Raw genomic sequence first — 25,490 nt, 5'->3', positions numbered from 1 at the left:
GCTTTCCGTCAGATGTTTGCTTGCCCTATGCATCAAGCAGAGTGGTCTCGACCTGTTCGGGACAGATTAGCAAAGCATACAGTATCATTAGAAGAGTGGCATACCATGATGCCAGTGACACGGTAGGGGTCAATGTTGGAAGCCGGTCGGCGATCTTCGAGGTATCCACAGCCAGCCTGTTCTACGTTACGTGGGATACGGATCGAAGCGCCACGGTTCGACACGCCGCTCGAGAAGGTCGAGATGTGGCCGGTCTCATGGCGTCCGGTCAGACGGAGAGCATTGTCATCACCGTAGACGGCAATGTGTTCCATGTGTCGCTTGCCGAGCTTGGCGATGTATTCGTGGATGGCCTTGATGCCACCTTCGGCCCGGGTGGCATTGGTTGAGAAGTTGGTATGAGCGCCAGCACCGTTCCAGTCGCCCTTGAGAGGCTTGGGGTGGAGCGAGACGCGAATGCCATAGTCTTCGCAGACACGCTCGAGGAGGAAGCGCGCCATGACGAGCTCATCGCCCATCGCGATACCGGGGCATGGGCCAACTTGGAATTCCCTGCGTAACCCATCTGAGCATCAAAGTCGGAGCACGCTGTGACTGCATACCATTGCGAGGGCATGACCTCGGCATTGATGCCTGAGATGGTGACGCCAGCATAGAGACAGGCGCGGTAGTGAGCCTCGACGACATCACGGGCAAAGACCTTGCCGGCGCCGACACCACAGTAGTAAGGACCCTGTGGGCCAGGGAAACCACCCTTGGGCCAGCCGTATGGCTGTCCTTCGTTATTCTGAGCGTACAGCGGACAGTCAGCCTGGTCCAATGAACTTGGTTGTCTTTACGTACGAAGAGTGTGTACTCTTGCTCAATACCGAACCAGGGATCCTCTGCGTTGTAGTGTGAGACGGGCCAAGATATAAGATGAGCTTGTAACGTACGGTCCTTGCAGGCGTCCATGGACTTCTTGCAGTGGTAGCGGAAGTTCGTCTTGTTGGGCGATCCGTCGGGGTTGTAGGTCTCGGCGAGGACGAGGATGTTATCGCCTCCGCGGAAAGGATCCTTATAGATCGCAGCGGGACGAAGGAAGATGTCAGAGTCGTGACCGGCGGCTTGATTAGTGGAGGAGCCGTCGAAGTTCCACTCCTTGAGGTCGGCGAGCGACTTCACCTTCTTGTCGAGCGTCTGTGTGACATACGAGCGATGAGCTTACTGCTGCTCACAGTGGACCTTGAGACGTACGGTAGTCTTGCAGCGCAGGCCACCATCACCGTCAATCCAGACATATTCTGCCTGGACTTTGTCACCCTGAGGCAGTTCCATGTACTTCTTGGACCTGAAGGGTATTTCCGTGATCAGTGCGCATACAGAGCAAAGTCAGGTAACACGTACAGAGCCGGGTGGTTTGTATAGGGATCAAGCGACATGTTGGCTGTTTACTGCGCACGAGAAGGAGAGTCAGCTGTCTGACCACGCTCGGCATCACAGAGGAGTGAGATGTCGCCAGCGGAGACAGGCTGGGTCACAAACAGATGATGGCTGATTATCGCCCGACATTGCGCTGAAATATTGAGGGGACGGTAAAAGGGCAAGCAGGCAAACGGCGAGGGTAAGCAGCATTTGCAAGCAGGATGCTGTCGTACACAGCTCGTCGATGGATGCGATGACCGAGAAAGAGGCCGGGAAGAAGATGCTACACACTTTGTAAATCGCTATCTCTGCTGATAGTCGGTAAAACGCGGCTTCAATGCGTGAAAGCGAAGCGTCGATTTGCTGCAGGCCCGAAGAGCACAAGAGCAACGCGATGTCAGTCTTCTGCACTCGGCTGGTCATCTGACCGAAGCACGGCTTACTGACCTGTTTGCTCTGCTTGTCAAGTTGGAATAAAAGAGCGCTGCCTGCGATAGGCCGGATTGTGGGAGACACCGCCACCTGGCCGGTTGCCACGTTTCATTCGCGAATCCTCCGCAACAGAAATATATTTGCAACAAACATGCTACGTGGAAGGCGGAGGCGCCTGTACATTCTTTCCCTTCAGCTCTGCTACGATCTTGGCTACAGGACTGGCTTGATCGCGTCTCGTCTTGTCGTAGATCTTCAGGGCCTTGGGCATGTGCTTTTGCAAATTCTGTTTCGTAGATTAGCAGCGCTACAATGGCTCGGTCTAGCACCTACTTGAAGTCGCTTCTCTTCAGAAGGATGCGTACGAAGCCAAGGTGCTCGATCGATCATCGCCTTGACTTCTTCGGGTCGCTCGAGGAATAGAGCCTTGACATCGTCAATGTCCTTGATGCCAAGCGACTGACGCGCGTCCGCTTCCATCTCGGCCAATATCGCCCATAGATCTGTCGCCGCACGAGGATCGTAACCGGCTTTGGCCATGACACTGATGCCTATCGCATCTGCTTCGGCTTCGAGCTTGCGAGAATACGCACGCTGCGTGACGATATTGTCGCAATAATTGAACGCGCTGGCCAGGGCATCAGACACCACTGCGTCGGACGATCAGCGACTATGCCCATGATGATGTTACCATAGACGCACGAGGAAAAGACATGGTGAGAGCCCAAGAGACGCCTCGAAGGACGTCGAAGATGACAGAAGTCAATGCGTAGACGCCCATATTTTCGACCGAATGTCGCTCGAGCACATGCGAGATCTCGTGTGACAGCACCGCCGCAAGCAGCTCTTCGTCGCCTTCGAGCAAATCAATCAGGCCTGCGCTATGTCAACTTTGTCTCCACGATAGAGACAAGGAACGGACCAGTGTAGACAAAGATCTCCTTAGTCGGCAAAACGTGCGCATTGACTTTATTCATCTCGCTATCGCCTGACTTTAGCAGGGTGAAGTTAGCAGGAAGCGGAGACATACATGACAAAGATCTCCCAGTCACGCCCATCAAGCAGCTTCTCCGGGTTGCTTGTCTCTGGCTTGAAAGGCATTCCTGCACCCGAGCTCTTGGCTGATGGGCTGATCTTCGTCCTCGCCTCAAATTTACGGATTCGCTCTGTTATTTGCTCAATGTCGCGTGGCCAAGCGGCCGCAGAGATGGGCAAATCGTCCTCGAGGACAGTGATGAGCCGATCGCAGATCCTCTTGATGAGCGCAACCCGTTCGTCATCCGCTTTCAAGACGAGCAAGCCTTCCTCGATGATATTTTCGAATCTGCTCAATCCTTCAGAGTAAGTACGCGGAGCTCGGGAGTGCCTGCCTTGACTGTGACCATTCCATTTCCTCCCGTTCGCTCATGAGCAACAGTCGCCAGCGATTGGTTATCGGACTCTGGTCCATCCCAATCGCAAGGACAAGACACATTGCGAAGAGCTGTGCGACCATAAGATTCGTCTTGGCATATGCGTCATACTCACAGGCGCTTGCCATAACCGCCTGGATGCTTTTGGGAATCGCTTGAACAGTCGCCATCTGCCCTGCTGATAAGCTGTGGCTAGCATTCTGCCGGGTGTGAGATCGTACCTGTACCAGAAGGGCAGAATGAGGAGAGCCGTACGCGTGAGGCCGAGCAAGACGGATTTGAAAGCGGGTATGGAGACGAAGAAGATATCCTTGCGTTGGGGCGTAGAATGGAAGGTCCTGACGGCAGGGCGGGTATATCTACTCGGTCTTGCCAGTCGTATGTTGCCGACTCGTGCAGAGATTGTGTATAGACTGCTGCATTGCGTAGAGACAGCCGACGAGGGTCGAGTCCGTCTCGAAAGCTCTCTGAGCATGCGTCGGTTCGACTGACTACTGCTCGGCGGACTTGCACGTGTCTTGAGGAGTGCAGAGCCTAGTATGTGCGTTTCATGGCTTGGGAAACAAGCAGTAGACGAGCATGTCGATGCAAGTGACGTCGATTGGCTGCCCCAGTGCCTTCTTGAGGCCACTTTGGGCTGACTGAGTGCCTGAATACCGCCGATCGATACTTCATACCGCTGCACATGTTTGGCTAGGCGACATAATGGCTGCAGGGTTGTCATGCGCAGGCTGTTGGGCGTTGGCAGGCTCGGCACTATGTCGATTCAAATCTATATTCAAGGTGCTAGAGAAGTCATCAACGCACACGAAGTCGAGAGCAAGTCGAACAGCGCCTCAGGGACGCCGCCAATCGCTGTGACTTGATCAGTCCATATCACACGACTACGGCTGGACTTCTGCTTCCCGGCTGAGCAAGGTCGCACCTCTGCAGAAGCCACCATCGCGGTGCTACACGCGCCGTTGCTCGGCCTTTGAGGTCGGATCGAGTGCGCACCTCTTGACGCACAGATTGTCGTGTTATCGTCAACATACACCAGTAACAAGATGGGTGGTTGATTCAGCACCTTCCGCAACGAGATAGCTTGGCATTTTGCCTCGCGGGGAAAAGGAGACCATGCCCAGCAAATCTCACGGTCAGCTCAATGGCACGCTACCTTCAACCGACCCTGCAAACGGCAAACGTAGAGCGACCTCTGGATCATCGTCGGCTGGCAAAGCAAAGGTCGCCTCTGCAGGCACAAACGCGCAATCTGCTTCTGCGCAAACGGCTTCAGACATCATGACCAATGCGGAAGTGCAGATGGCACAAGTCGACCTCATCGAAGAGATCCTAGGCCCTGACATGGTCGACAAGATGATGAACGGTGGCATCACGTTTGACGATGTGATGCGGCTCACACGGGATCTCAATTCCCTTCAACCTGATGATCCAGGTATGCGCTCGCAGTACGCATACGAAGGATGATTGTGACTCATGAGCCTTGCATAGCGCGAATGGCCGCTGATGCTATCAGGGAGTCCGGATGTGCTCCTGCAGCTTATGACGCAGTGCTCCCTATCAGCAAGCCGGCGCATGCGATGACTTCGGCAACTACCAAATTACGATCAGCCGAGCCTGCTGTTGCCGCTGTCAAACTTGACAGAAGCAATGCGCACGTCAGGTCTACTGACGAGAACAAAGTAGCACTCGCTGTAAAAGCACCGCTCATGAAATCACCGCCAGCAAAGGCGCGTGCACTACCTCGGAACGCACATGGCGACGAGCAACGCGCTATGGCAAAATCAGCAGTCGATCGGGTCGTCAAGTCGCTTTCATCTCAAGGCGGATCGCTTGATGGTCTCAAGGAGTTTTATCTGTCAAACCCTGATCTTCTCGACGAGTTACTGCATTTGGACCAAAATAGTCATGCTTCTCGAGCGGCGAAGCCGTCATCTCAGAGCAAGGCGAATGGCTTGAAGCCCACAGCGACTGCTTTGCCACTGAGCCGAGACAGTTCAAACCTTCCCGCGACGAGCAAGGTTGTCTCGAACACTACGTCCACAACTCGCTCGGATGGTACGATCATGTCGCTCACAACTACCATCAGCGACGAAGGCGTCACCATCACGGGCGATGGCGTGATGGCTACTTCCGAAGCCACGGCAGCCCTGGCGACTTTAGCGAAAGAACTCGTTGCAAGCGGCGCAATGGGCCCAGCGCACCTTGCACCAACGCCAGCACTCTTTCTCGAGGAAGCTCGACGCGCCCAGCTGGATATCGTGGATGCTACTGCTACTAAGAAGACACAGACATCAGCAAGTGCGCCTGCAGCGAAAGCAAAGCCCTGCTTGGTAGTCTCAGCGCCGTCGCAGAGCTTGTTGAAGGCGAATGGCCATACATCCAACGGCGCCACTCGCAGGATACCCTCTCCATCGCTTACAAGCAGGGAGCAGATGAATGGTAAAAAGTCGAGCATCGTCACGAGCTCCTCACTGCCTATGTCGAAGACTGCTTCTGCCTCTCCGACCTACTCAGCTCTGTCTACCGTGCAAATTCCGGTCACTAAGCGACCGCCATCACCGCCGAAAGATGCAATGGCTACAAAGAACAAGCCTCCGTCAAAGCCGCCCATCTTTCGAACGACGTCCGGCAAGCATCCGCCAGGTTGCAGATGCCACGAGTATCGCGCTAATCCAGCTACGATGGAGGAGATCGACGGCATCCTCAGCAAGATCTTTCTCGAACGATTTAAACAGGATGCTTGCAGGCTATACGCGACTCGCATCGAGCGCGTCGCTCGAAGCAAACTGCCTCGTCTTATAGAGAAGCTGCTGGCTCTGTGCGGTCCAGGCTGGATCGCAGCCAATGCGTATACGTCCGAAATCCAAGAATACTATCGCACGCATATTCTAGCAGATTTGCGCGAGCTCGACGACCGAATATGGACAAACAGCGCCGAATGGGTGTATACTGCGGTTCGACGGAGGGTCATCTCAGCAGGGTTTCTCATACCCTATGATGGCTTAGCGCCTGCAGATCTACCGGCTATCATGCCTTCCCTTCGCGCTATGCTCAAACAGATCGAGGCTTGCCCAAAACCAGTCTGCGGGTCATTGCCTCAATTTCCGCCTGTCAAGCTAGATCAAACAACTTTGATGCGCTTCGCGCAAAGTAAAGCCAAATTAGCCAAGAACGATCCTGCGTGGCGGAATTGGCGAGCCAAGCTCGAATTGGGACTGGCGCGTATGATCGACTCTCTCTGGGAGACTGTCGGTGAATTCGACGTCCCTACATTCGGTCAAGGCGTTACAATGGCATTTCAGACCAGAAATGCCGGTATTAAGGGCTGGGAGACGACTCAGCGTTTCGAGTCCATCATTTTTGAGTATGTGACCTTTCCCGCCTGCGAGGTGAGCCATCTGACGTCGAAATGCAGGGAGGAAGAAGAGCGTGCCGAACGAGAACTCGCAACAGGCGCAAAGCGATCCGGCAAGCGGAGGGCAGACGAAGGCGGCGATGGACGAGGAGCAGGGGTATCAGGCTGGGACACGATAGATGAAGAAGACCTTTGGGAGCGAAGGCTCGAAGGCGTCCACCAAGCCCAGCTGCCAACGCCGGCCAAAAATCCTGCAGACGTCAGCTTACCTGCAGAGGACCACATGTCGATCGGCGAGCGTTCGGTTTACCGTTTATTTCTCGCAGAAGCGGACAAGGACGAGGGCAATAAGGCTTATCGACGCGGTGATTACGCTGGTGCTGCGGGTTTCTACAGCGCTGCCCACACCGCAGAGAATCGATTACCAGTATACCTTCTCAACCGGTAGGTCGCGCGCAGAAAGCCATCTCCGCGTCAATCTGACATGTGTGCAGTGCGATGGCATATCTTAAACTCGAGCTCTTCGAGGAAGCCGAGGAAGATTGCAATTCTGCGCTTTTACGGCATCCGGCCAATGCGAAAGGCCTCTGGCGACGTGCAAAGGCGCGACGCGGATTATCGCAGCAACAAGGTCGCATTGACAAGCTCATCGGAGCTGAGCGAGGTGCGTTGGCTCCAGCATGCTTCTCTTCCCGAGCCGCAGTTGAACACGGTGCACAGACGTGCTCGCTTTCCTCAAACTCAAGCCAGATTCATCGGAAGGCCAGATAGAACTTCTCGAGATACGCGCAGAGCTGTTCGACTGGCAAGGCATGGGCCCACCTGTTCGCAATACCGACAATGTGTACATGTCGACGTCAGCGGCGATCCATTTTGAGGACGATGATAAACGATGTGAAACCCAATGGGAGCTCACAGAGAGCGAGAGGCGACAGATCCGAATCGAGCCTGACAGCCGATATCCCCAGTGGCTGTCCTTCACCGTCCGCCGGGTTTTGAATCCAGACGAAGACCCTCAGTCGAGCGGCGAGCCTTACGAAGTCACTTCAAAGGCCAATTCGTCATTGTTGACCAGCATGTAGTGAAGTGCGAAAGCATCCGCATCACTGTACTCGTGTATAAAGATGCATGTCGTGGTGTGTTTGTACATCGTTATAAGCTTATTACGGTTGCCAACAACACGATTGCGTGGATTGATCATTTATGCGGACGCCACTCCAATTCATCTATCGTAGCGAGTAAGCATGCGCTGAAACTTGAACAACCAAACGTACTCATCAACATGAAAGACTCGTAGTCGACCTCTGAGCCGTCGTATGCAGGCTCAAAGGTCATGACACTACGATAGCCTCGAAAGGCGCTACGCCAGTAGCAGCTGCGTGCTGCATCGCTGAAGTAACGACGAGTGAAGACTTTCTCGGCATTCTTTGCGATCATTTCGGAGCGGACCGGGTCGCTCATAAGCTTCTTCATTGTTTCGACGATATCATTGTAGCCATCTTTTGTGTAGGCAATGTTCTGGTCTGGAGAGGATTCGTTGCCATTGAGGGCAGGGTGAAAGTGCTGCTGCCACCTCAATGGATGGGATACCACTGTCGACTGCGTGCTGAGCAAGTATTTGAGACGACCCGAGTAAGCGTCGCCACCCTCAGTGGCTGCAACATATGCGAAGCGCGAATGATGACTCATGCTCACTCGAGTCTCCTCCGGTCTGCCCCAATCGACGGCAGCAATGTCTGCCCAAGACTCATTGACGGTGTGATCTCTGAGCTGTTCGCGATATTCGGACAGATAGACGCCACGCCAAAAGAGTTTCTTTGCCTTTTGACGCCATGTCATCTGGGCGTTGACAGATTTGACATCTGCCAAGAACGTGTGCCAACCCTTGATCATGGGCTCCGGCCAAGCGTTGAAGCCATAGTCGATGACCAGCCAGGCAGGCAAGTCGAGCCGGCGAGCCAGACCCCAAGTGGCAGGCTCGAACGGAGCGGTGTCGTCCAAGCCGATGACGAACTCGATATCTGGCACCGGCTCGAGCGAAGTGATGATGGCGTCGTGAATTGCGGCCATGACTGCCTGACATCGCGACTGATATGCAGGCCTGAAGCGTTTGACGAACAAGCGACCATCCTTGATCATGAGACGCGCGTGCCAGATCTCGCCTGAATGCTCGACATCGCTCAATGTGACACCACCGAGCGATTTGGTCCATTCGACAGCCTGCTTGATTTCGGGCAGATTGAGAGGGAATGCCATGAGGCACTCTCGCTCTTTCATTGATCTTTGAGCGAGAATCTCATCACTCAGACTGATGTTCCAGCCAAGATCTTCTCCAGATAGCTTGAGATCATTTCCCGATGTGGGGTTGTATCCCCTGAGACGACTAGGTCGCTCGAAGCGGTAGCCAGCTGTAAGGGCGAGGATGAGCAAAAGCAGCAAAATGGCTCCCAGGATTGCGCTTGCGATGACTGCAACGGATGGCAGACGTGCGCGCTTCTGGCCAGCGAGCCAAGGAGGCATCCCTTTGCCCGACAGCAGACCCTCATCTTCCGCCACTTCCTCACCGTACTCGAATGAGCTTCGAATAGGTAGCTTTTGCGGCTCGGCTGAGGTCGGCTCGATCTGTATGGACGTACTCGCCTCGCTTTCGGACGCTGGGAGCATATAGCTATCGTCTAGGCTCGGCTTCGACTCGAGAGCAGACATCGGGACAGGTTGTAGGTCATTTTCTAGGGCAGAGACCGGTGTGACCCCGCTGCGCCGCAGAACATTTCGCTGTTCCACGAATTTGACGCGCTGACGTATGTCAACATGTCAACTGATTTTCAGAGCTAGAACGAGTCTAGGAACAACAACGTTAGACTGGCGCCCAGCAGAAAGATGAGTAGCCATATGCGGGACTCTCTATTACGCTCCTTGGCTTTTTGGAGCTGTTTGTTGCCTTGCTCGACACGATCAGAGACGATGATGGCATCTTCGTACAGTCGGTCTGTCAGCTCGGACTGCTGGGTCAGATGGACGACGAGTTCGGATTGTAGTGCAGATATCTCGAGCAGCGAGGACTCGGCATGTCGCAGCGAGGCTAGCTGATCCTGAGTTGCTCGCAACATGTTGGATGCCTCGGATTCGAAAAGCTGGATTTGCTCTTGCGTGAGCAGCTGATCGATGTCTTCCTCCTCGTCTTCCTCCTCTAGCAAGCCTTGAACAGTGCCTGATTTGACTGGCGCGTACATTGCAGGGACGCCGTTGGCATCGCTAGACAACACCGGGGCGGGCGCGGCATCGCGTTGTTTGCCAGCTCGCCAGTCGGATTGCGATTGAGAGGCCATCTTCTCGCCTAAGACTGCCAATCCGGCAGGTGAGAGACCAAGACCAGAAGCCGCAGAGCGCTCAAGTGAGCGCTTGATGCGCGCTTCCTGCTGATTCTTCTGCAGGGTCGAGACATGAGTGAGGCGTTTGTTAAGAAAGAGCGTGATGGCCGCGCGGTGCGCAGCCAACTGTTCTTTGGCTTGCGTGGCGCCTTTCGCTCGCCAGCCAGGCATTCCTTGCTTGCTTTCATTCGTCTTCCTCACTGCTAGCCTTGTCAGATCTACCGCGTGCCACGGAGTGTGTCACACTGACGCGCTTCTGCATTCTCGAGCTCCCTGATCTGCTCGCGGCAAGTCTTCAGGCTGAGCTGTGTTTGGTAGTCTATCTCGTCCCGCTCTCGGTCAGAGAGATGCTTGACGCTGTCCCAGGTAGCGTTCGGTCGCTTGGGATCGAAGGAGCGGCTCGTTGAGCTGCTCGCAACGGCCGAGTGCGACTGTGACAGGTCTAAATAGGCACGTCTGATGCCGGCAAGAAAGGCAATGAGATCTTTGAGCTGTGCAGCCTGTCGCATTGATCAAAGTATCACTTCAGCTCTCAATACGTTGGCAATAGCAGGTTCAGCTGACGATGCGAGTGGCTTCTCGAGTCCAAACATCTTCGACCTCTGCCTTTTGCTTCCCCTTGCTTGCTACTGCTCCCTGTCTGGCCTTCACGCACTCTCTGAACTCGCGAGAGCGGTCCATTGGCACGCCTCCAGACGGTCGACGTGTCGCGAGTGGAAAGAAAGGGCGAAGTTGCCAATTTGAAGTGATCGAACTTCGGGAAAAGCGCAAAGCTGTTTATCTCGAGCGCAGACACCGAGCCGGTCTGCCATCGGAGCGTGATTGTGGACCGAAGGGGCGAGTAGGCAAGAGCGTCAGCAAGCAGTCAGGTCGTAGAGGTGGGGCGTCGTGAGCGGGTTGGCAGCAGCTCGGGCAGAGGTGCGCGCGTGCCGGAGGAACAACAGGTAGAGACAGACCAGGCATCGCCTCCGCAGCAGCTCCTTCCTCGACAGCAGGACTGCCGACAGTGAGATAGGCCGAGGACCCCCGCCTACAATCGATCATCAGACGAGAGCTGCGTCACTGATTGGACTCGGCGGGCTCAAAACCGACGAGCCAACGCCCTTTTTGAAGCATATTGGCATACACAACGGGATAACATCAGCAAGCTCTCTTGAAGTCCGCCAGACGCGGCTTGCATAGCTCGTAGTGGCAGCTCCAGTGTCTTTGTGGACCGTGTCTGTGCCCAATAAATTTGTCAGCAACATGTCGAACCAATAATCTCGCAGTGCAGCCAACGGTCAACATACACTATCGCCCATCTGCAATAGCATACAGCAGCCAAGCATGGCCAGGAAAGCATCGACGATCTTGCTCACCTTGCTCGGCCTGTTCCTGCTCGGCACAGTCATCGTGCTATCGACAGTCAAAGTCTACTTTGGTGTCGATTCCAGAGATGTCATCACTATCGAAGAGATCAACCTATACGCGTCACTCGACACAAAGCTCTACAACTCAACCTTGAGGCTCAACGATGGCGATGGAGACGATCTTTACGAGAAAGTGCCGAGAATCATCCATCAGACATGGAAAACCGATATTCTGCCAGAGCGCTGGCAGGCAGTCCGGGACGAATGCGCTGCTATGCATCCAGACTAGTCCGTCCACCGGGCTTGCGTGGTAGACAAATCTGACAAAGAGATCACAGTGAGTATCGACTGTGGAGTGACGAAGCATCGCGCGAGTTCATACAAGAGCGTTATGCTTGGTTCCTGCCCGTTTTTGACGGATACCAATATCCCATCCAACGCGCTGATGCCATTGTAAGCCGCACTTTGCATTGGCGAGCGGCGCATTCTCACTTGCGAGCAGAGATACTTCGTGCTCGATCACTTTGGCGGCATCTACATGGACCTTGACGTAGGCTGCAAACGCAGGTTGGACCCGCTCCTCAACTTCGACGTCGTTCTTGCTCGCACCATCCCCGTCGGCGTGTCGAACGACGTCATGGTCGCCGCGCCTCATCACCCCTTCATGGAAATGGTCACCCGCAATCTTGTCACATTCGATCATTCGTATGGATCAAACTATCCGACCGTCATGTTCAGTACGGGGCCCATGTTCCTGTCTGCCCAATATGGTCTCTGGCCTGCCAATCCCATCACTGGCGCTAGAGAGATCAGGATATTGCCCAAATCGCTTTACGGCAAGAACGCAAAGCCAGAAGAAGCCCTCCATGCTTTCTTTACGCACTATTATGGCTCGAGCTGGCACGACGGTGACTCTGGCTTCATTCTCTTCGTAAGCACATAGGGTCTTGATGCGATTGAAAGCTGACAAGCATGTGCAGCTCGGCAAGCGAGGCAAGCTGCTAATGCGGCTGGGCATGATCATTCTCGCTCTTGGTGTTGCCAGGCTTGCGTACAAGAAGCGTGACGCGATACAGGGTCTATGGCAGCGCAAGACTGCGTCTCTCCTGTCCTCACCAGAGCTCGACGGGGATAGGATGCCGCTGCCTGCTATAGCACTCAGCAGACGGACCTCGGCTCGATCGTCAGACGAGCTCATGCAATCTCCGGCAAAGCGGAAAGTAGACTCACTCGGCGCCGCTGGCACGTCCGGTAGGCTGTACTACCTGCCGGTCTGGCTCGCTGGCGAACGTCAGCCGGGTGTATCGACTGAATCTGGGGTCAGCTGGCTGTCTTATCTGCCAGACCGGCTTGCTTCGCTTTTGCCGGGCAGCAGTCTATATGAGCCGCTGCAAGCTCATGAGAGCGAGGATAATGCGATCTCACTCAAATCGCTTCGAAGGGTACGATCGGGCCGGCCGAGAAGTCATACGCAACGCGACGCCATGGAGCAAGGCGCCAGCGCGACTGGCACGTTTCGCAGCGCGGGTCCGCCCGCGCCGCGCTCAGAGTCTCACTCTGACTCAACGTCAACAAATGCAGAAAAGGACGACGGACCCACTGGCCAGTCCAGCACCAGCATCGGACTTGTTCGGACGCATTCACGACCTAGATCACGTCGAGCTAGCTACGGCTCAAGACGGCATCAGGAACTCCAGCATTCCTTCAACCTCGCAGACGAGGACGACTTCATCCCTCGTGAGGACAGCCAGCGGCAGCATAGTCCAGGCTACAGGACCAGAGAGCGACACGACCCTCCCGCTTACTCGTCAACTCCGGAACCGCGCTTCGAACGCATTGCTTCGTGGCGAAGAGCGTCCCTGATCCTGCCCATCGTCCTTGTGCCTGCTTCAGCATCGGAAGGCTCGGCAATATCAACCTCGCCAGAACTGGAAGCGAGCGATCCGGACGCCGATTCTCTGGCGACGGACAGCACGACCGATAGCGTCACGGATGAAGTCGATCGTCTATTGAGCGAGATGGCACCGCCCGTGACGTCGCGCAATGTCGAGTCTCAATAGTCTACCTACCACACGCATCATCATGTCTAGCATCCTGTAATGTTCTGCATACGTTCCCTGGCTGCTCTCGTGAAGGTCTTGCCTGCCGCCCTGCCGGTGATCCGTCGCGTTCATGGATTTTCGAAAGCGGCACGGTCATTCGGCCAGTGATGAGTCGACGGCGTGCAAGTGACGACGAGTGGGACGGCTTACCGGTCTGGGGACCAACAACGAGATCAAAGAAGCGGCTCGTGTTTGTGAAAGCGACGGGTGTGCATCTGCGCACTGTTGAGCCAGCAGCAAGAGCCGCAGATGAAGAGGATTCAGCTTCGTTCTACAAGCGTATCACGACAGAGCGAGCAGTCAGTCCTGACTTCATGGAGATACCTGCACCGGAGCAGCTCAACCGATGCACAGTCTGCGCCGTCACATATCCTCGTGGCCGCGCAGACGAGCATCACAGATCATTGGCGCACCTGATTGCCGCTGATCCCTCGTCCATCACACCCTCGACGCAGTATGGTCTCAAATCTACCAACCTGGGCTGGCAAGCGCTTCAGCAGCAAGGTTGGCAAGAAGGTCGTCCGCTGGGCAGGGACGGATCGGGGCTCAAAGTGCCCATTCGCCCTTCCGTCAAACGAGACCGCAGCGGGATCGGGATGGAGCAAAAGAAGGAGCGCTTGGCTGACAGGCAGTATGTCATCAAGTCTACAAAACCTGTAGAGCCTATACTGCCGGCGCGACCATTGACTGCAAAGGAGATACAACGACAAAAGAAGGCGGAAACGGACCAGTGGAAAGCAGTCTATGCTGATCTGAACGCTTGATCGATCACAATGGCAGCCATGTGGCTTCGTCAGCATTGGTAGTCTGTCGCGACTGCTTCTCTGCCAAATCGATGCCGTCGAATTGCACCGGATGGCGCAAAAAGCTAACTCGCTCTTCCAAGCCAGCAATCAACCCCTCCCGTCTGAGCTGTTCGTATGAGGGCGGCTCCCGGACGAATGCAGTTGGCGACAGGTCTCTTGATAAGCCGCGAAGATATTCGGCGACTTCGACAAGCGATGTCTTGACTCGCCAAGCGCCACCGACTAATGCTCGTTGTCGCAATGCAGCACAGACTCCGGCAGCGAGCATATAGCCTGCGGCATGGTCCAGTGCTTGTGCTGGCAGTTCCTTCGGGCGATCTGATACTTCGCAGTCGGTCGCATCGTTATGAGCATCGCGTTCGGAAGCGTTCAGTCCCGTCGCAGTTTGCACTAGGCTATCGAATCCTCGCCTCTTTGCCCACGGTCCTACGTCACCCCATGCAGTCAGGGTAGCGTAGACGATGTCGGGCTTCAGCGCGAGGATGTCGCTTTCGCCCAAGCCGAGCTTGATCAGACTGTCAGGCCGGTAAGCTTGCACGAAGACGTCGGCCTCTTGTATCAGTCTGTTCAACTTCTCAGCATCTTTTGGCGAGCGCAAGTCGAGTCTGCTTGCGTCAGCTTGGATATGTGTTCTTCGAGGGCAACACACTGCGTCGTACGCTTGCCGCGTGACGTGTCGCGATCCAAGTCGGGCAGCAAAGGCAGATGCGGCGCAGTCACCCAGAGCACATCGGCGCCGTACGTCGCGAGCGTGCGACAAGCTACCGGCGCTGCAATCACACGCGATAGATCGAGGACTCGGACACCACGCAGGGGCAAAGTTTGCGACCCGAGAGGCTTCAATGGACGAGGTGGCAAGGCTGCAATCCGTTCGAAGTGTAGAGGGCCATCAACGATGGCAGCGATTGCTTTGCCTTGCTCCGTGCGCTCCCAAGCGGTCTGCGTGCGGAAATAAGCGACGCAAAGATGGCTCAGCATCGCAATTTCCGTCCAGTCTTCGCCGTCGACCCCTGCCAGAGCATCCTGCACGTCGTCTCGCGTTGCTTCGTCACCAAGGCGCAACAGCTTCAACAGACCTGCCTTGTGATGCGGGAAATTGGTATGTAGGCGCACATAGCCATCTCTTGTGCGATACAAACCCGCAATGCTGTCCCACGCAAATGACTTAGCGCCGACTTCTCGAACATACTTCTCGGAATTGAACTGCCCGCAAGCTATCACTCGTGCGCGGTTAGCTTTGATGGAAACACGTACTGCTAATGCGGCGTGCCTTGAGTCCAATCGGATCCGTTTTGGGGCATCTGATGACCGCAGCCGATGGACCGAATGAGCTGCGAGACCTGCGAGCGCTATCGTATCCCGGGCAAGCTCATCAACGGCAAATGATGATGGCAGCGTCCGTCCGGACTCGCGGATCTCCAACAGCTCGTGCGCATTGTCTGGTAGTCTGAGCAGCTTGCAAAATTGCGGCAGATCCATGCCTTATCAACTCTTCGACTGCAAAGCCCGCCGAAACGCGCAAGAACCCAGACACGGCTGCTCGGTCTTGGTCAGGTCAGGATCCTTGTACGGGCCCGCAAAAAAATCAGTTTGCATATGCTGTATCCTCAAGTTTTCGGACGGAACGCTCTTATAGTCCAAGGAGCAAGGGACAAGCGAGCTCTGCAACAGCTCCTATTCGGCGTTAGCTAGTCGGCCGCTGTTACAGAAGTCCTAATGGCGCAGGGACACGATTCGAGCGTCCAGTGGCAATGTTCAGTCTGATCGCCCATTGCCAAACGCGCGAGCTGGCAATTATCCAAGACGCCCAATGCGATGCCTCGCTCTGTTTGAGATCCAGATCCATCAAGATCGCTCGAACTTTTGTTACGTTTCCGTCAGAGCGACGTTTGATGCAAGACGCGCGTCCGAACAAAACATGCTATCACATGCAAAAGTGATGCGCCGACAGTGCGCTGTTTCCAGCTCGGCTGTCACCTTGATGTTCTGTCGTTGTAGTCCTCATGCACATGCTCATCCCCAAGTGTTGAAATTGAGGCCCCTGTGTCCGCATCGCGCTTTGAGCTGCTAGGCTGCTGGCTCGTCCAGACGAACTATGACCACCGCGCTCACATGGTGGCATTAGGTACGACAGACAATCCGATATGCGCATAAAATAGCGGCAACAATTGTCTGCGTGATCACGTCAGTCAGGTTGCCCGTCAAGTAATTCATGACTGACGTTGCGATCAAGCCGATGCCCGTATATACGCCCGTCTTTGTGAGTACGTCTGCATCGTAGTGCCTTGTCAACTTGGCAGGCTTGCTCGTCCGCAGCCTATCGTCGAGATCCACGGTCATGCTGGTGTGTGCCGCCTTGCGTTTGGCCTGCAGAGCGGCGGCAGGCGTGAGGTGACCATTGGTCAGACTGCCAGCCTGTGACAGGCCAGCATCCGCTTGCACGGAAGACGGCGGAGTGGCATCACTCGGCGAAGCTGGCGTCGACGAGAGTGGCAAATGCAGGAATGACGGAATCGCAGATAAGCGTGCGCCGGGCGAGATGTACTTAGTATAGTCTGTCGCAGGCAGATAGTGTCGGCGAGGTAAGACAAGCAGAGGTGCGACAGCTCGAAAGATGGGCGGCAGGATCGTATGCAACACCTTCTTGGTCGCAAGGCGCCACGCAAAAAGGACCGCAAGACCGATGATGATCTTGACAGAGGCGAGCGCTACCAGCGTAAGCGCGTCTATCGGCGTCTCAAGGTTGGCGCCAGGTGTAGAGGTTGCAGAGGTGAAAGGCAGTCTATGTAGCCACCAATAGCCGACGAGTATACCAAGCATAGTGGATAAGAAGGCATTGGCATCTTCGAAGCACGGGCAGTCGTCTACAGGCTCGGGATGGATACTGATCACCATCAGTACGGTCGGTATCGCCACGGCAGGCACTGCAAAGAGGGATCAGTCAGATCGCACGGGGTGACGGAAGCGCGCACCTGTCCATCCCGGCGTGAGCGTCATTGCGTCAAAGGCGTTGCCAAAGATGAAGAAGCCAAGCCAGATGATGACGCCGAGGGCAGCGCCAATCGCGCAATCGAGCGCACTATGCATGCCGCAGTACATTCGCCCAAAGATGACTGAGAATGTGAATATACAGAGCATGCCGATGGTCGAGAGTGCTTGCCACGAGAAGACTGAATGATTATAGAGAACATGTTCGATTAGCGAGAGAGCGATACAGACTGTCGTCGTAGAATGCGTAGAGGGTAGGCCGTACTCCAGGGCATGGTAGGATACGGTCAAGCGAGTGAGCGGAGGTGAGAATGGTCTAGGGATGCAGAAATAGTCCTGTTGAGCGTGATCATCAGCATGAGCGAGTCAAGACAGAGTGAGGGTACCTTGAGATAGGAGGAAAGCCAGCCGCCAATGGCGAGACAGTACAATAACTGTCGGCCCCAATCTGGCTGACCAAACCACCAGAAGAGCGGCAAGACAGCGAGAAAGAATGTGTGAGTGCCCAGTAGGCTGGTCTGGACGAAGTAATGATCTAGCCATTTGGTGCGGTATCGTGTCTGGAGTTCCAAGAGCAGCGGTGTCTCATATTCCACATGTCGAACCATCCATTGGCGACACTTGAAGCGCCAAGGCGACATAAGTCTCTCGTATACCGCTGGATCTTGACATCCGGCGGCGAGCTTGCCACGCTTACGCGAGCGTTTGCCATCATCGAAAGCGGCAGAGGACGTAGCGGCATCTGTGACAGCATAAGGCGAAGGTGCGTCGAGCTCTTCATCTTGCTCTGGCCAGGCAGGCGCTTGTTCTTCCGCCTGAGGCGTTGTGATCGCTTTCCTGACCGAGCTAGACCTTGGCCTGGTGATATCTTGACGAGTGACTGCGAGGGGCTCATCGACGCGAACGCCAGTCCGCATGACATTGGCCATCATGCCTGAAAGCTTGCCTCTTTGCGCAGGCGCGCCTTCCTTGTCTCCAACAGGCTCAGGTAGTCTTGCCCTTTGACCTTTGCTCTGCGATGATTCTGAGGACTCGCTGGCGGAGTTAGGCGAGTCTTGGGCCTGAGGCAGAGGTATTGGCGCGGTCCAGGAGGGCGATTGAGGGTTGCTCGCCAGCACAGCGCCGGGAGGAAGATCGCTTGGTGCTCGCGAGCGTGTCCGCGGGTACTTTGGTCTTGCATCATGTCCATCAAGTGAGTCGAGGGCAGTCGTAAGGCGAAGTTCGGGCACGCTTGAGCTCTTTGACGCGTCGCCGTCGTGCGGCCATTGCTCCGCCTCCGGTGCTTGTACAGGCATTGTCATAAGCAACCTCTGGAGGCTTTGATTCTGATGTGCTCGAGTCTAATGGTAGCTCCGAGCAGCTGGTCTTGAGCATGCCAAAAGCCCCGGAGGTTGTCGGTCTACCAGTCACTTGAGATCCCCGTGAGCATGCGCCAATGCCCAAGCAGGCTGGGCGAGCCCCTCTCCAAAGCACTCTCCAAGGACCTCTGGGGTGCTGACAATGCACCGACAAGATCGTCTTTTGGATTCTCGATTTGTCTCCTGGCTGACTTGCAAACATGCATACGGCGTCAAAGCTTTTCCGGTCGGCGTCAAAACTTTTGCGGTCGAAAGCTTTGACGTGTATCTGACTGGAAGCCCAGAAAATCAAGCGCTGCCGTCTCACACTCTGACCTACTGCGATGGCCCGTGCGGCATCAAAGACCGACAGACCTCTCAAAAAGATGAAGACACGACACGACAAGCCAGGAAAGCGTGCAGCGTCATCAGATGACGGAGATTCACAGGTCGAAGAAGTCTCTGCGACATTTGCAGCCGGCCAGCAGCGGCCGCACTCGCCGTTGCATTCGCTCGCGACCCTCGACGGTGGCATAGAAGACGACGATGACTTTGTGCAAGCCCTCATGGGAAAGCAAAACGCGAAAGCCAGCGCACAAGTTGGCAAAGCACTCAAGATTCCCCAAATTAAGAAAGCACCTGGCCAAGGTTCTTTTCAGAGCATGGGTCCGTCCTACGCTACATATGCGTCGTACGAGCTCAGACATGCTCATCAGGCATTCAGCCGAACTTGCTCAAGACCATCTTGATGCGAGGCTTCCACACGCCAACGCCTATTCAACGCGCTGCCCTGCCGTCTATTCTGGCTACGCCGCCTCGCGATCTCGTCGGTATGGCGCGTACGGGCTCAGGCAAGACACTGGCCTATATGATACCACTGATACAGCGCTTGGGCGGTCAGCACAGCCAGAAATTCGGCGCTCGAGCGTTGGTCATGGTGCCAACACGTGAGCTTGCGCTTCAGGTACTCAAAGTCGGCAAGGATCTATCGAGAGGCCTTAAGGAAGGCGACAGTGAAACGCTCCGATGGGGACTTATTATCGGAGGAGATGGACTGGAAGAGCAATTTGGCTTGATGGCTTCGAACCCGGATGTCATCATCGCCACGCCGGGTCGGTTGCTTCATCTGATCGTCGAGATGGATCTCGATATGAGCTCGGTCGCTTATGCTGTGTTCGACGAGGCTGACCGACTGTTCGAGATGGGTTTTGCGACTCAGCTACACGAAATTCTGCATCGCCTGCCGCCGAGCAGACAGACTTTGCTCTTTTCGGCCACATTGCCCACATCGCTTGTCGAATTTGCGAGGGCAGGACTACAGAACCCTAAACTTGTCAGACTGGACGCGGACACAAAGATCAGCTCCGATCTGCAGATGGCAATGCTGTCCGTCAAACCAACAGAGAAAGAAGCTGCTTTACTATTGCTCTTGCGAGATGTCATCGGTGTACCTCAGTCACTGAATCGACAGAATGTTACAGACATGTCCACAAGGCCAAAGGACAAGACTGCCAACAAGAAGCGTAAATTCGAGACAGGCAAAGGCAAGGTCGAGCTCGCACCGCATCAGACGTTGGTTTTCGTGGCCACAAAGCATCACGTAGAATACATCTCAATGCTTTTGCTTGAAGCCGGATATGCCGTCGCTTCAATCTATGGTTCCATGGACCAGGAAGCCAGGCGAGGTCAGCTGAACAACTTTCGGGCAGGCCGATCGAACGTCCTCGTCGTCACTGATCTGGCTGCTCGAGGTATCGATATTCCCATTCTTGAAAACGTCGTCAATTACGATTTCCCGGCCGGCGCGCGCAACTTTATACATCGTGTTGGACGTACAGCCCGAGCTGGGAGACCTGGCTGGGCATACTCGCTTGTGACAACCACCGAGCTGCCCTTCCTGCTCGATCTGGAGCTCTTCCTCGGTCGTCCTATCGCGGCTTGTCCTCTCAAGCAAACCAGTGCCGAGCGTATCGACTATTCCAGCCAGCTCGTGCTAGGTACATTGCCCCGCGACCGATTGGACCAAGAAGTCGAGCATCTTGCTAGCGTTCTGCTGGGGCCATCTGTCACTTTGCAGACGCTAAAGAACGTTGCTCGCAAGGGCCAGAGAATGTACGAGAAGAGTCAGCCTAAAGCAAGTGCTGCGAGTCACCGGCGAGCAAAGGACATGAGCCAGCTCGGTGACGGTCTCGCAGGGGCGGCAAAAGAAGCAGCGTCTATGCATCCTGTCTTCCGCGTAAGCGATGCCGGCTCTGCGCAGGCTGATGAAGCTGCCAGCCGATCGTCATTGCTCGCTGCACTGACATCTTTCAGACCTGCCGAGACCGTGTTCGAGATTGGCAGCAGAGGGAAGACGCCCGCGGCTCAGCTGATGAGGCAGAGAAGGCAAACTTTGGGCAAATCACTAGCACGACGGGCAGAGCAAGACGCACAGGCCGGCGCGTTGGAGGAAGAAGAGGACGATGCGATTGACGTTGAAGATTCTGCGCCTACTCAGCCCGCAGCAGACGAAGCCATGATCGAGGACGTCTTCGAGACTGCACCTGAGAAGGGAAAGAGCGCGTATGCCGATCCATCCTTCTACATGGGCTATACTCAGGCAGGAGCCGCCGATGAGCGAGGGTTAGTGTTCAGCTTGCAAAGGTTGGCAGGCTCTGACTGCTGGTTTACAGATATTCTATGCGCGAAGAGCCTGGTAATTTTGCAGCCCAGGCAAGAGGTGTGACATTCGACATCGTCGACGATGAGGCAAATCCGATGGCCCCCCAGCGAGCGAGCATGCTCCGATGGGATCGCAAGAATCGGAAGTTTGTAAAAGGAGACGGAACTGGCAGCGACAACCAGAAGCTAGTAAAGACAGAGAGCGGTGTCCGCTTGCCCGCGAGCTTCAAGGCAGGGCATTACGATGATTGGCGAAGGAAGCAGAAGACTTCTCTACCTCGTGTGGGTGATCAGGAGCTGCCTTCTCGCAATATGGGAGGTGCGATGCGCTACCGACACAAAGCTGGGCCTGCTAAGGAGGATTCGAGCGCTAATGACAATGCACGACCGTACAAAGGCAAGAAGCGCTTCGACGTCAAGTCTGACACCAAGACGAAGTCCTCCGGCAACCGACGAGCAGGGCATCAGAATGCGGGCAAGCTGAAGACCCCCGATCAGATCCGCAAAGAAAGGGTGCAGAAGGAGAACCGCAAGCGACGTTCAACTCAGCCGAGCAAGAAGAAGCGCTGAGCTCGTTGTGTCATGTCTTCAATGCATCTACTTCTATCGGATCCCACGTGACAGCTGGATCTTTCGCTGGCTCTACATCCGGCGGTGCGTCGGACATGAGATCTACGCCCACTGATCGTAAAGCTGCGACGGCCCAAGCAGGATACCGAGAATGCGTCACATAGTATCGTCTGAAGAACGTCCGTAGATATTCCGGGTACCGTCCTTTGATGATGGCTTCTCTCGCTTGTAGGAGTAGTCGGCGCTATTGTCCCTCGGATCAGCCGAGTGTTCCCCGCTATGAGAGTGCGGGCTGACCTGGTACATCAAATTGTGAAGCGTGACAACATGCGCGCCGACTGTCTCCTTGCCCCGGCTAATCATCCAAAGCACGGATCGCTTGAGACCTTTGCCAGAGTCACAGGTCGGGCAAGGGCACGACTCGTCAATGACTCGATCGTCGTTTTCGTAGTGTTTCAATCGCAGGTTCATCGGGCCGTCGAAGGTCAACGCGATGCCGAAGCGTGCCGTGCGGGTCGGGAAGACACAGTCGGCCATGTCCATACCCAAGGCGACACAGACGAGCAGATCTTCGCTGTAGCCGACGCCCATGACATAGCGTGGCTTGTCCGCTGGCAATCTTTGCGCGCACTGGGACACTATTTGCCAGAAAATGCCCTTTTCCTCGCCGCCTGCGTTCCCATTATAAGGCTTGAGCAAGGAAACTGTTGCGATGCCAGCGCACCGCTTAGACCGCCGACGGCATAACCAGGCAGGTCATCAGCTCGCTTGAGCATTTCTGTTAGGCAATGGTCTCGTAACTGGGCGTCTAAGCCGCCTTGTACGATTGCAAACAGATTCTGCTTTGCTTCGTGGCCTTTATGCGCTTGAATACACCTATCCAACCATCTGACAGAGCGCAGCATGGCCTCCTCCATGCGCGGTCCAGTCGTAGTCGATGCGATGACATCGTCTAATTGCATCATGATGTCGGCGCCGATGCTGTGCTGTATCCGCATACTCTCTTCTGGCGTGAGAAGCTCCCTTTCGCCGGGCTTGAAAGGATTCTCGAACTCGACACCTTGCTCTGTGGTCGTCTGCAGCTTTGCAAGAGAGACCATCTGAAAACCGCCACTGTCTGTGAGCATGTTGCGCTGCCATCCCTGAAAACGATGCGCGCCGCCAGCACTATCGAGGGTGGCCGTTCCAGGTCGCAAGCCGAGATGGTAGGTATTGTTCAAGAGAAGGGTAATGCCGAGCGATTCGACTTGCTGAGCCGTGAGACCTTTCATGCAGGCTTGGGTTGCTACCGGCATAAAGACTGGCGTGAGCGTAGGCCCGTGGGGCAGATGGAGTATGGCCGCCCTCGCTCGAGTCGTTTGACATTGCGCAACGAGCTCATAGCGCAAGGCCATGCACTACGAGTTGATCGTCGAGCAAGTACAAGCGCGTCACGAAAGCACGATACTCGGGCCGAGTGCGAAAGCATCAAGTCAGCTCAGCGCCAGGCTCACCATGTCGTCTCTGCAAGCAAGCGAAGCAAAGCTCGAGAGCCTGCTCAAGAACCGCCCGCAGCGTGACGAGCTCGTCGACAAGAACATCCTCAAGGGTATGCTTGGCCAAATAAGCCAAGGCCCCGCGCTGACGTGCCACGAGCAGACAGCAGAGTTGCGCCCGCTCTGCAAGCTGCCGAAGCCGAGCTTGCGCGTGCTCAGGCCAAAGACACGCTCGAAGCAAAGCTGCAAGCTCGTCCCATGCCCGAGGAACTTGTTCAAGAAGGCATAGCTCAAAGTGATTCCTTGCGTGGTCCCGCGTTGTTGGCTTGAGCTGACGGAGGCGTGTGCAGAGGGCGAGGTGGGTCCCCGTTGAGCAAGGAGTACATGCAATGTACCGCTTTCATCATCCATGGCCATGTTGTAATCACGTCTCTGCAGTGACGAATGATCTGTCGACCGCGCGGAAATGGCGAAAGAATGTCTCGAACAGTCGAATGAGCGAGCCGATGTCCTTTGAGCCGCCGGTTTCCCTGACAGAGTGCATGCTAAGTTGCGGGCAGCCAATGTCGACTGTTCTGATGCCGAGTCGACTGACCAAAGGTCCGACTGGGACGCGCCGGATGTCAGCTAGCCCGACCCGTCGTGCAACAGGGGAACCAACTTGTAGAGCCACAACCCATATCGTTCCGCACTTCGTACTCCTGCAGAGGTACTGCTGGCTCGGCCAGGGCGGCCACGCGTCGGAGAAGGAAGATTGTCTGCGCAGTCGATGCATACCGCTGATTGGCATTCGTCTTGATGGCAGGGCCCGCATTGATCAGAGGAGCTACAAGCATCATGAGACTCATTCTGAGTGACTATGAGAGATCTGACCATGATTCGCTTGGTGCTTTTGCGGGTAGCCAGGATGGATAGAGTGGCCCATATCGCACGAGAGCAGGTAGGAATTGGCAAGAGTTGTATGCACGACGGTATGGTCCTTGACCTCGCCTTCGACAGCCAGTGTCGATGCGACTCGATGCAGAATACTCTCGAGAAAGTTGGACATTGCGCCGTAGGCGGACACGCTGCCGATCTCTTCATTGTCCCAAAGCGCGATCATCTTGACGTCTTCTTGGCTTGACAAGCTGGACGCGCTCGCCGTGCCCTGTGCCAGACCGGTCAGAGCGGCGAAGGAGCTGAACAGATTGTCGAGGCGGGCAGAGAAGATGTACTCATTCAGGGCGCCACCGACAACAGAGGGCTGTACATCGTAGAGCGACAGATCAAAGTCATGAATCTGTTGCGGCTCGATCGTCTTGCCTGTGATCTCCGAGAGGCTAGTAGCGAGGAGCGACAAGAGCATAGGCTGATGATGCGCTGACAGATCCAGTGGGTTGGTCGGTTGAGCGGCGGTAGCGGTCGTCGGCACAGGCGCGTTGAGCGTCTTGTCTACCATGCCAATGATGGGCACCATCTCTGTCTCAAGGTTATACTTGAAGGTCTCATTTTGAGTGCGCTCGAGATGTATCGCAATGGTAGGGATACGAATGACGGGTCTAGCGATATTGACGAGATGAGAAGTATAGCCAGAATCGCTCTTGCTCGTGCTCGAGTCTGACACGACTACCCGGCCGGCAATGCCGAGATCTCTATCGAGCCAAGTATGGAAGAGACCACCACCGTAGGTCTCGCAGGCGACAGAAGCAAAGCCTGACTTGTCTGCCTTTGAGACGGGGCGGATCTTGAAGCAAGGTGAATCGGTATGACAACCGACGATGGAGAAGCCATTACCGGGCTTGTAAGCTTCTCCGACGGCGAAAGCGACGATGGATGAAGCATTGCGGGTGACATAGTATTTGCCACCACGCTTGACCCGAGGTTCAGATGTCTCCCACGAGTGACCCTCTTTCAGTCGAACGAAACCTGCCGCTTCGAGCATCTTGACGCCTTCTGCGACTGCATGGAAGGGTGTGGGAGCTACATTGACAAAGTCACAGAAGGCGAGTGCTTCTGTAGGTGCTGCGGCGCCCGTCGTCGCTTGTGCCATGGTTGTCTGCCTTGAGGGAGTTGATGTCGTCGATGCTGTAGTCTGCTTCCCTGTCGTTGCCTCGTCGGGGCTGATCGTTCGCATGAAGCGTCGTGGAAGCACAACGCAAGCACTTGGTCGACAGTGGAGGCTGGCTAGCAGCGTGCTACGCCAGACAACTCGCTGCACTTTGTCAATTATCGGACTATCGCTGGTG

General features: G+C 55.4%; 12 protein-coding genes across 12 annotated transcripts in view; 5 read left to right on the top strand and 7 right to left on the bottom strand.

The window, feature by feature from the left end:
- Nucleotides 1-25: 25 nt before the first annotated feature.
- Nucleotides 26-3,972, bottom strand: L969DRAFT_94323 (uncharacterized protein; the record flags this gene model as incomplete). The annotated part of the gene is made up of 17 exons (XM_014712388.1): nt 26-52; nt 105-552; nt 603-787; nt 844-884; nt 936-1,179; nt 1,237-1,330; nt 1,387-1,426; nt 1,638-1,767; nt 1,852-1,888; nt 1,995-2,122; nt 2,170-2,486; nt 2,539-2,712; nt 2,759-2,817; nt 2,867-3,160; nt 3,207-3,319; nt 3,364-3,418; nt 3,470-3,972. 17 exons carry the CDS (start codon nt 3,970-3,972, stop codon nt 26-28), a joined length of 2,889 nt encoding a protein of 962 aa, XP_014567874.1.
- A 392-nt stretch (nt 3,973-4,364) lies between these two features.
- On the top strand, nt 4,365-7,688 carry L969DRAFT_94322 (uncharacterized protein; the record flags this gene model as incomplete). Its single annotated transcript, XM_014712387.1, has 5 exons — nt 4,365-4,683; nt 4,740-6,615; nt 6,667-7,050; nt 7,101-7,270; nt 7,327-7,688. The coding sequence occupies 5 exons, from the start codon at nt 4,365-4,367 to the stop codon at nt 7,686-7,688; spliced, it is 3,111 nt and encodes a 1,036-aa protein (XP_014567873.1).
- A 115-nt stretch (nt 7,689-7,803) lies between these two features.
- L969DRAFT_49022 (uncharacterized protein) lies at nt 7,804-9,312 on the bottom strand (the record flags this gene model as incomplete). The annotated part of the gene is made up of 2 exons (XM_014712386.1): nt 7,804-7,832; nt 7,881-9,312. 2 exons carry the CDS (start codon nt 9,310-9,312, stop codon nt 7,804-7,806), a joined length of 1,461 nt encoding a protein of 486 aa, XP_014567872.1.
- L969DRAFT_103183 (uncharacterized protein) lies at nt 9,017-10,660 on the bottom strand (the record flags this gene model as incomplete). Its single annotated transcript, XM_014712385.1, has 3 exons — nt 9,017-10,177; nt 10,228-10,477; nt 10,542-10,660. Coding segments are annotated over 3 exons (1,109 nt in total), but the record flags the coding sequence as incomplete, so codon positions are not given.
- A 171-nt stretch (nt 10,661-10,831) lies between these two features.
- Nucleotides 10,832-11,224, bottom strand: L969DRAFT_48707 (uncharacterized protein; the record flags this gene model as incomplete). The annotated part of the gene is made up of 2 exons (XM_014712384.1): nt 10,832-11,007; nt 11,104-11,224. 2 exons carry the CDS (start codon nt 11,222-11,224, stop codon nt 10,832-10,834), a joined length of 297 nt encoding a protein of 98 aa, XP_014567870.1.
- Nucleotides 11,225-11,303: 79 nt separating this feature from the next.
- L969DRAFT_49091 (glycosyltransferase family 32 protein) lies at nt 11,304-13,386 on the top strand (the record flags this gene model as incomplete). Its single annotated transcript, XM_014712383.1, has 4 exons — nt 11,304-11,614; nt 11,665-11,779; nt 11,829-12,257; nt 12,307-13,386. The coding sequence occupies 4 exons, from the start codon at nt 11,304-11,306 to the stop codon at nt 13,384-13,386; spliced, it is 1,935 nt and encodes a 644-aa protein (XP_014567869.1).
- A 149-nt stretch (nt 13,387-13,535) lies between these two features.
- Nucleotides 13,536-14,192, top strand: L969DRAFT_17174 (uncharacterized protein; the record flags this gene model as incomplete). The annotated part of the gene is made up of 1 exon (XM_014712232.1): nt 13,536-14,192. The coding sequence occupies one exon, from the start codon at nt 13,536-13,538 to the stop codon at nt 14,190-14,192; it is 657 nt and encodes a 218-aa protein (XP_014567718.1).
- A 4-nt stretch (nt 14,193-14,196) lies between these two features.
- Nucleotides 14,197-18,772, bottom strand: L969DRAFT_103179 (uncharacterized protein; the record flags this gene model as incomplete). Its single annotated transcript, XM_014712382.1, has 7 exons — nt 17,609-18,772; nt 17,207-17,558; nt 16,456-17,158; nt 16,347-16,406; nt 15,489-15,681; nt 14,884-15,437; nt 14,197-14,839 (listed from the first exon to the last, which is right to left on the bottom strand). Exons 1-7 carry the CDS (start codon nt 18,521-18,523, stop codon nt 14,197-14,199), a joined length of 3,420 nt encoding a protein of 1,139 aa, XP_014567868.1. The 5' UTR covers nt 18,524-18,772.
- Nucleotides 18,773-18,903: 131 nt separating this feature from the next.
- L969DRAFT_48536 (uncharacterized protein) lies at nt 18,904-21,790 on the top strand (the record flags this gene model as incomplete). Its single annotated transcript, XM_014712381.1, has 3 exons — nt 18,904-19,225; nt 19,276-21,181; nt 21,232-21,790. 3 exons carry the CDS (start codon nt 18,904-18,906, stop codon nt 21,788-21,790), a joined length of 2,787 nt encoding a protein of 928 aa, XP_014567867.1.
- Nucleotides 21,791-21,800: 10 nt separating this feature from the next.
- On the bottom strand, nt 21,801-23,085 carry L969DRAFT_94313 (uncharacterized protein; the record flags this gene model as incomplete). Its single annotated transcript, XM_014712380.1, has 3 exons — nt 21,801-22,034; nt 22,088-22,461; nt 22,515-23,085. 3 exons carry the CDS (start codon nt 23,083-23,085, stop codon nt 21,801-21,803), a joined length of 1,179 nt encoding a protein of 392 aa, XP_014567866.1.
- Nucleotides 23,086-23,284: 199 nt separating this feature from the next.
- L969DRAFT_17169 (uncharacterized protein) lies at nt 23,285-23,638 on the top strand (the record flags this gene model as incomplete). The annotated part of the gene is made up of 3 exons (XM_014712231.1): nt 23,285-23,378; nt 23,429-23,560; nt 23,616-23,638. The coding sequence occupies 3 exons, from the start codon at nt 23,285-23,287 to the stop codon at nt 23,636-23,638; spliced, it is 249 nt and encodes an 82-aa protein (XP_014567717.1).
- Nucleotides 23,639-23,689: 51 nt separating this feature from the next.
- The window catches only part of L969DRAFT_94311 (uncharacterized protein), a gene marked incomplete at both ends in the record, with an annotated part of 2,627 nt that continues 826 nt past the window's right edge, over nt 23,690-25,490 (bottom strand). The window contains 3 exons of the mRNA XM_014712379.1: nt 23,690-23,871; nt 23,927-24,091; nt 24,139-25,484. Of these exons, the coding sequence (XP_014567865.1) occupies nt 23,690-23,871; nt 23,927-24,091; nt 24,139-25,484 (1,693 nt within the window). The remainder of the gene's footprint in view (nt 23,872-23,926; nt 24,092-24,138; nt 25,485-25,490) is intronic.

The sequence above is a fragment of the Mixia osmundae genome, assembly GCF_000708205.1.
Source record: "Mixia osmundae IAM 14324 unplaced genomic scaffold scaffold_5, whole genome shotgun sequence".
Lineage (NCBI taxonomy): Eukaryota > Fungi > Basidiomycota > Mixiomycetes > Mixiales > Mixiaceae > Mixia > Mixia osmundae.
Note: the sequence above shows the minus strand (reverse complement) of the source record. Positions and strands in the feature narration are given on the sequence as shown.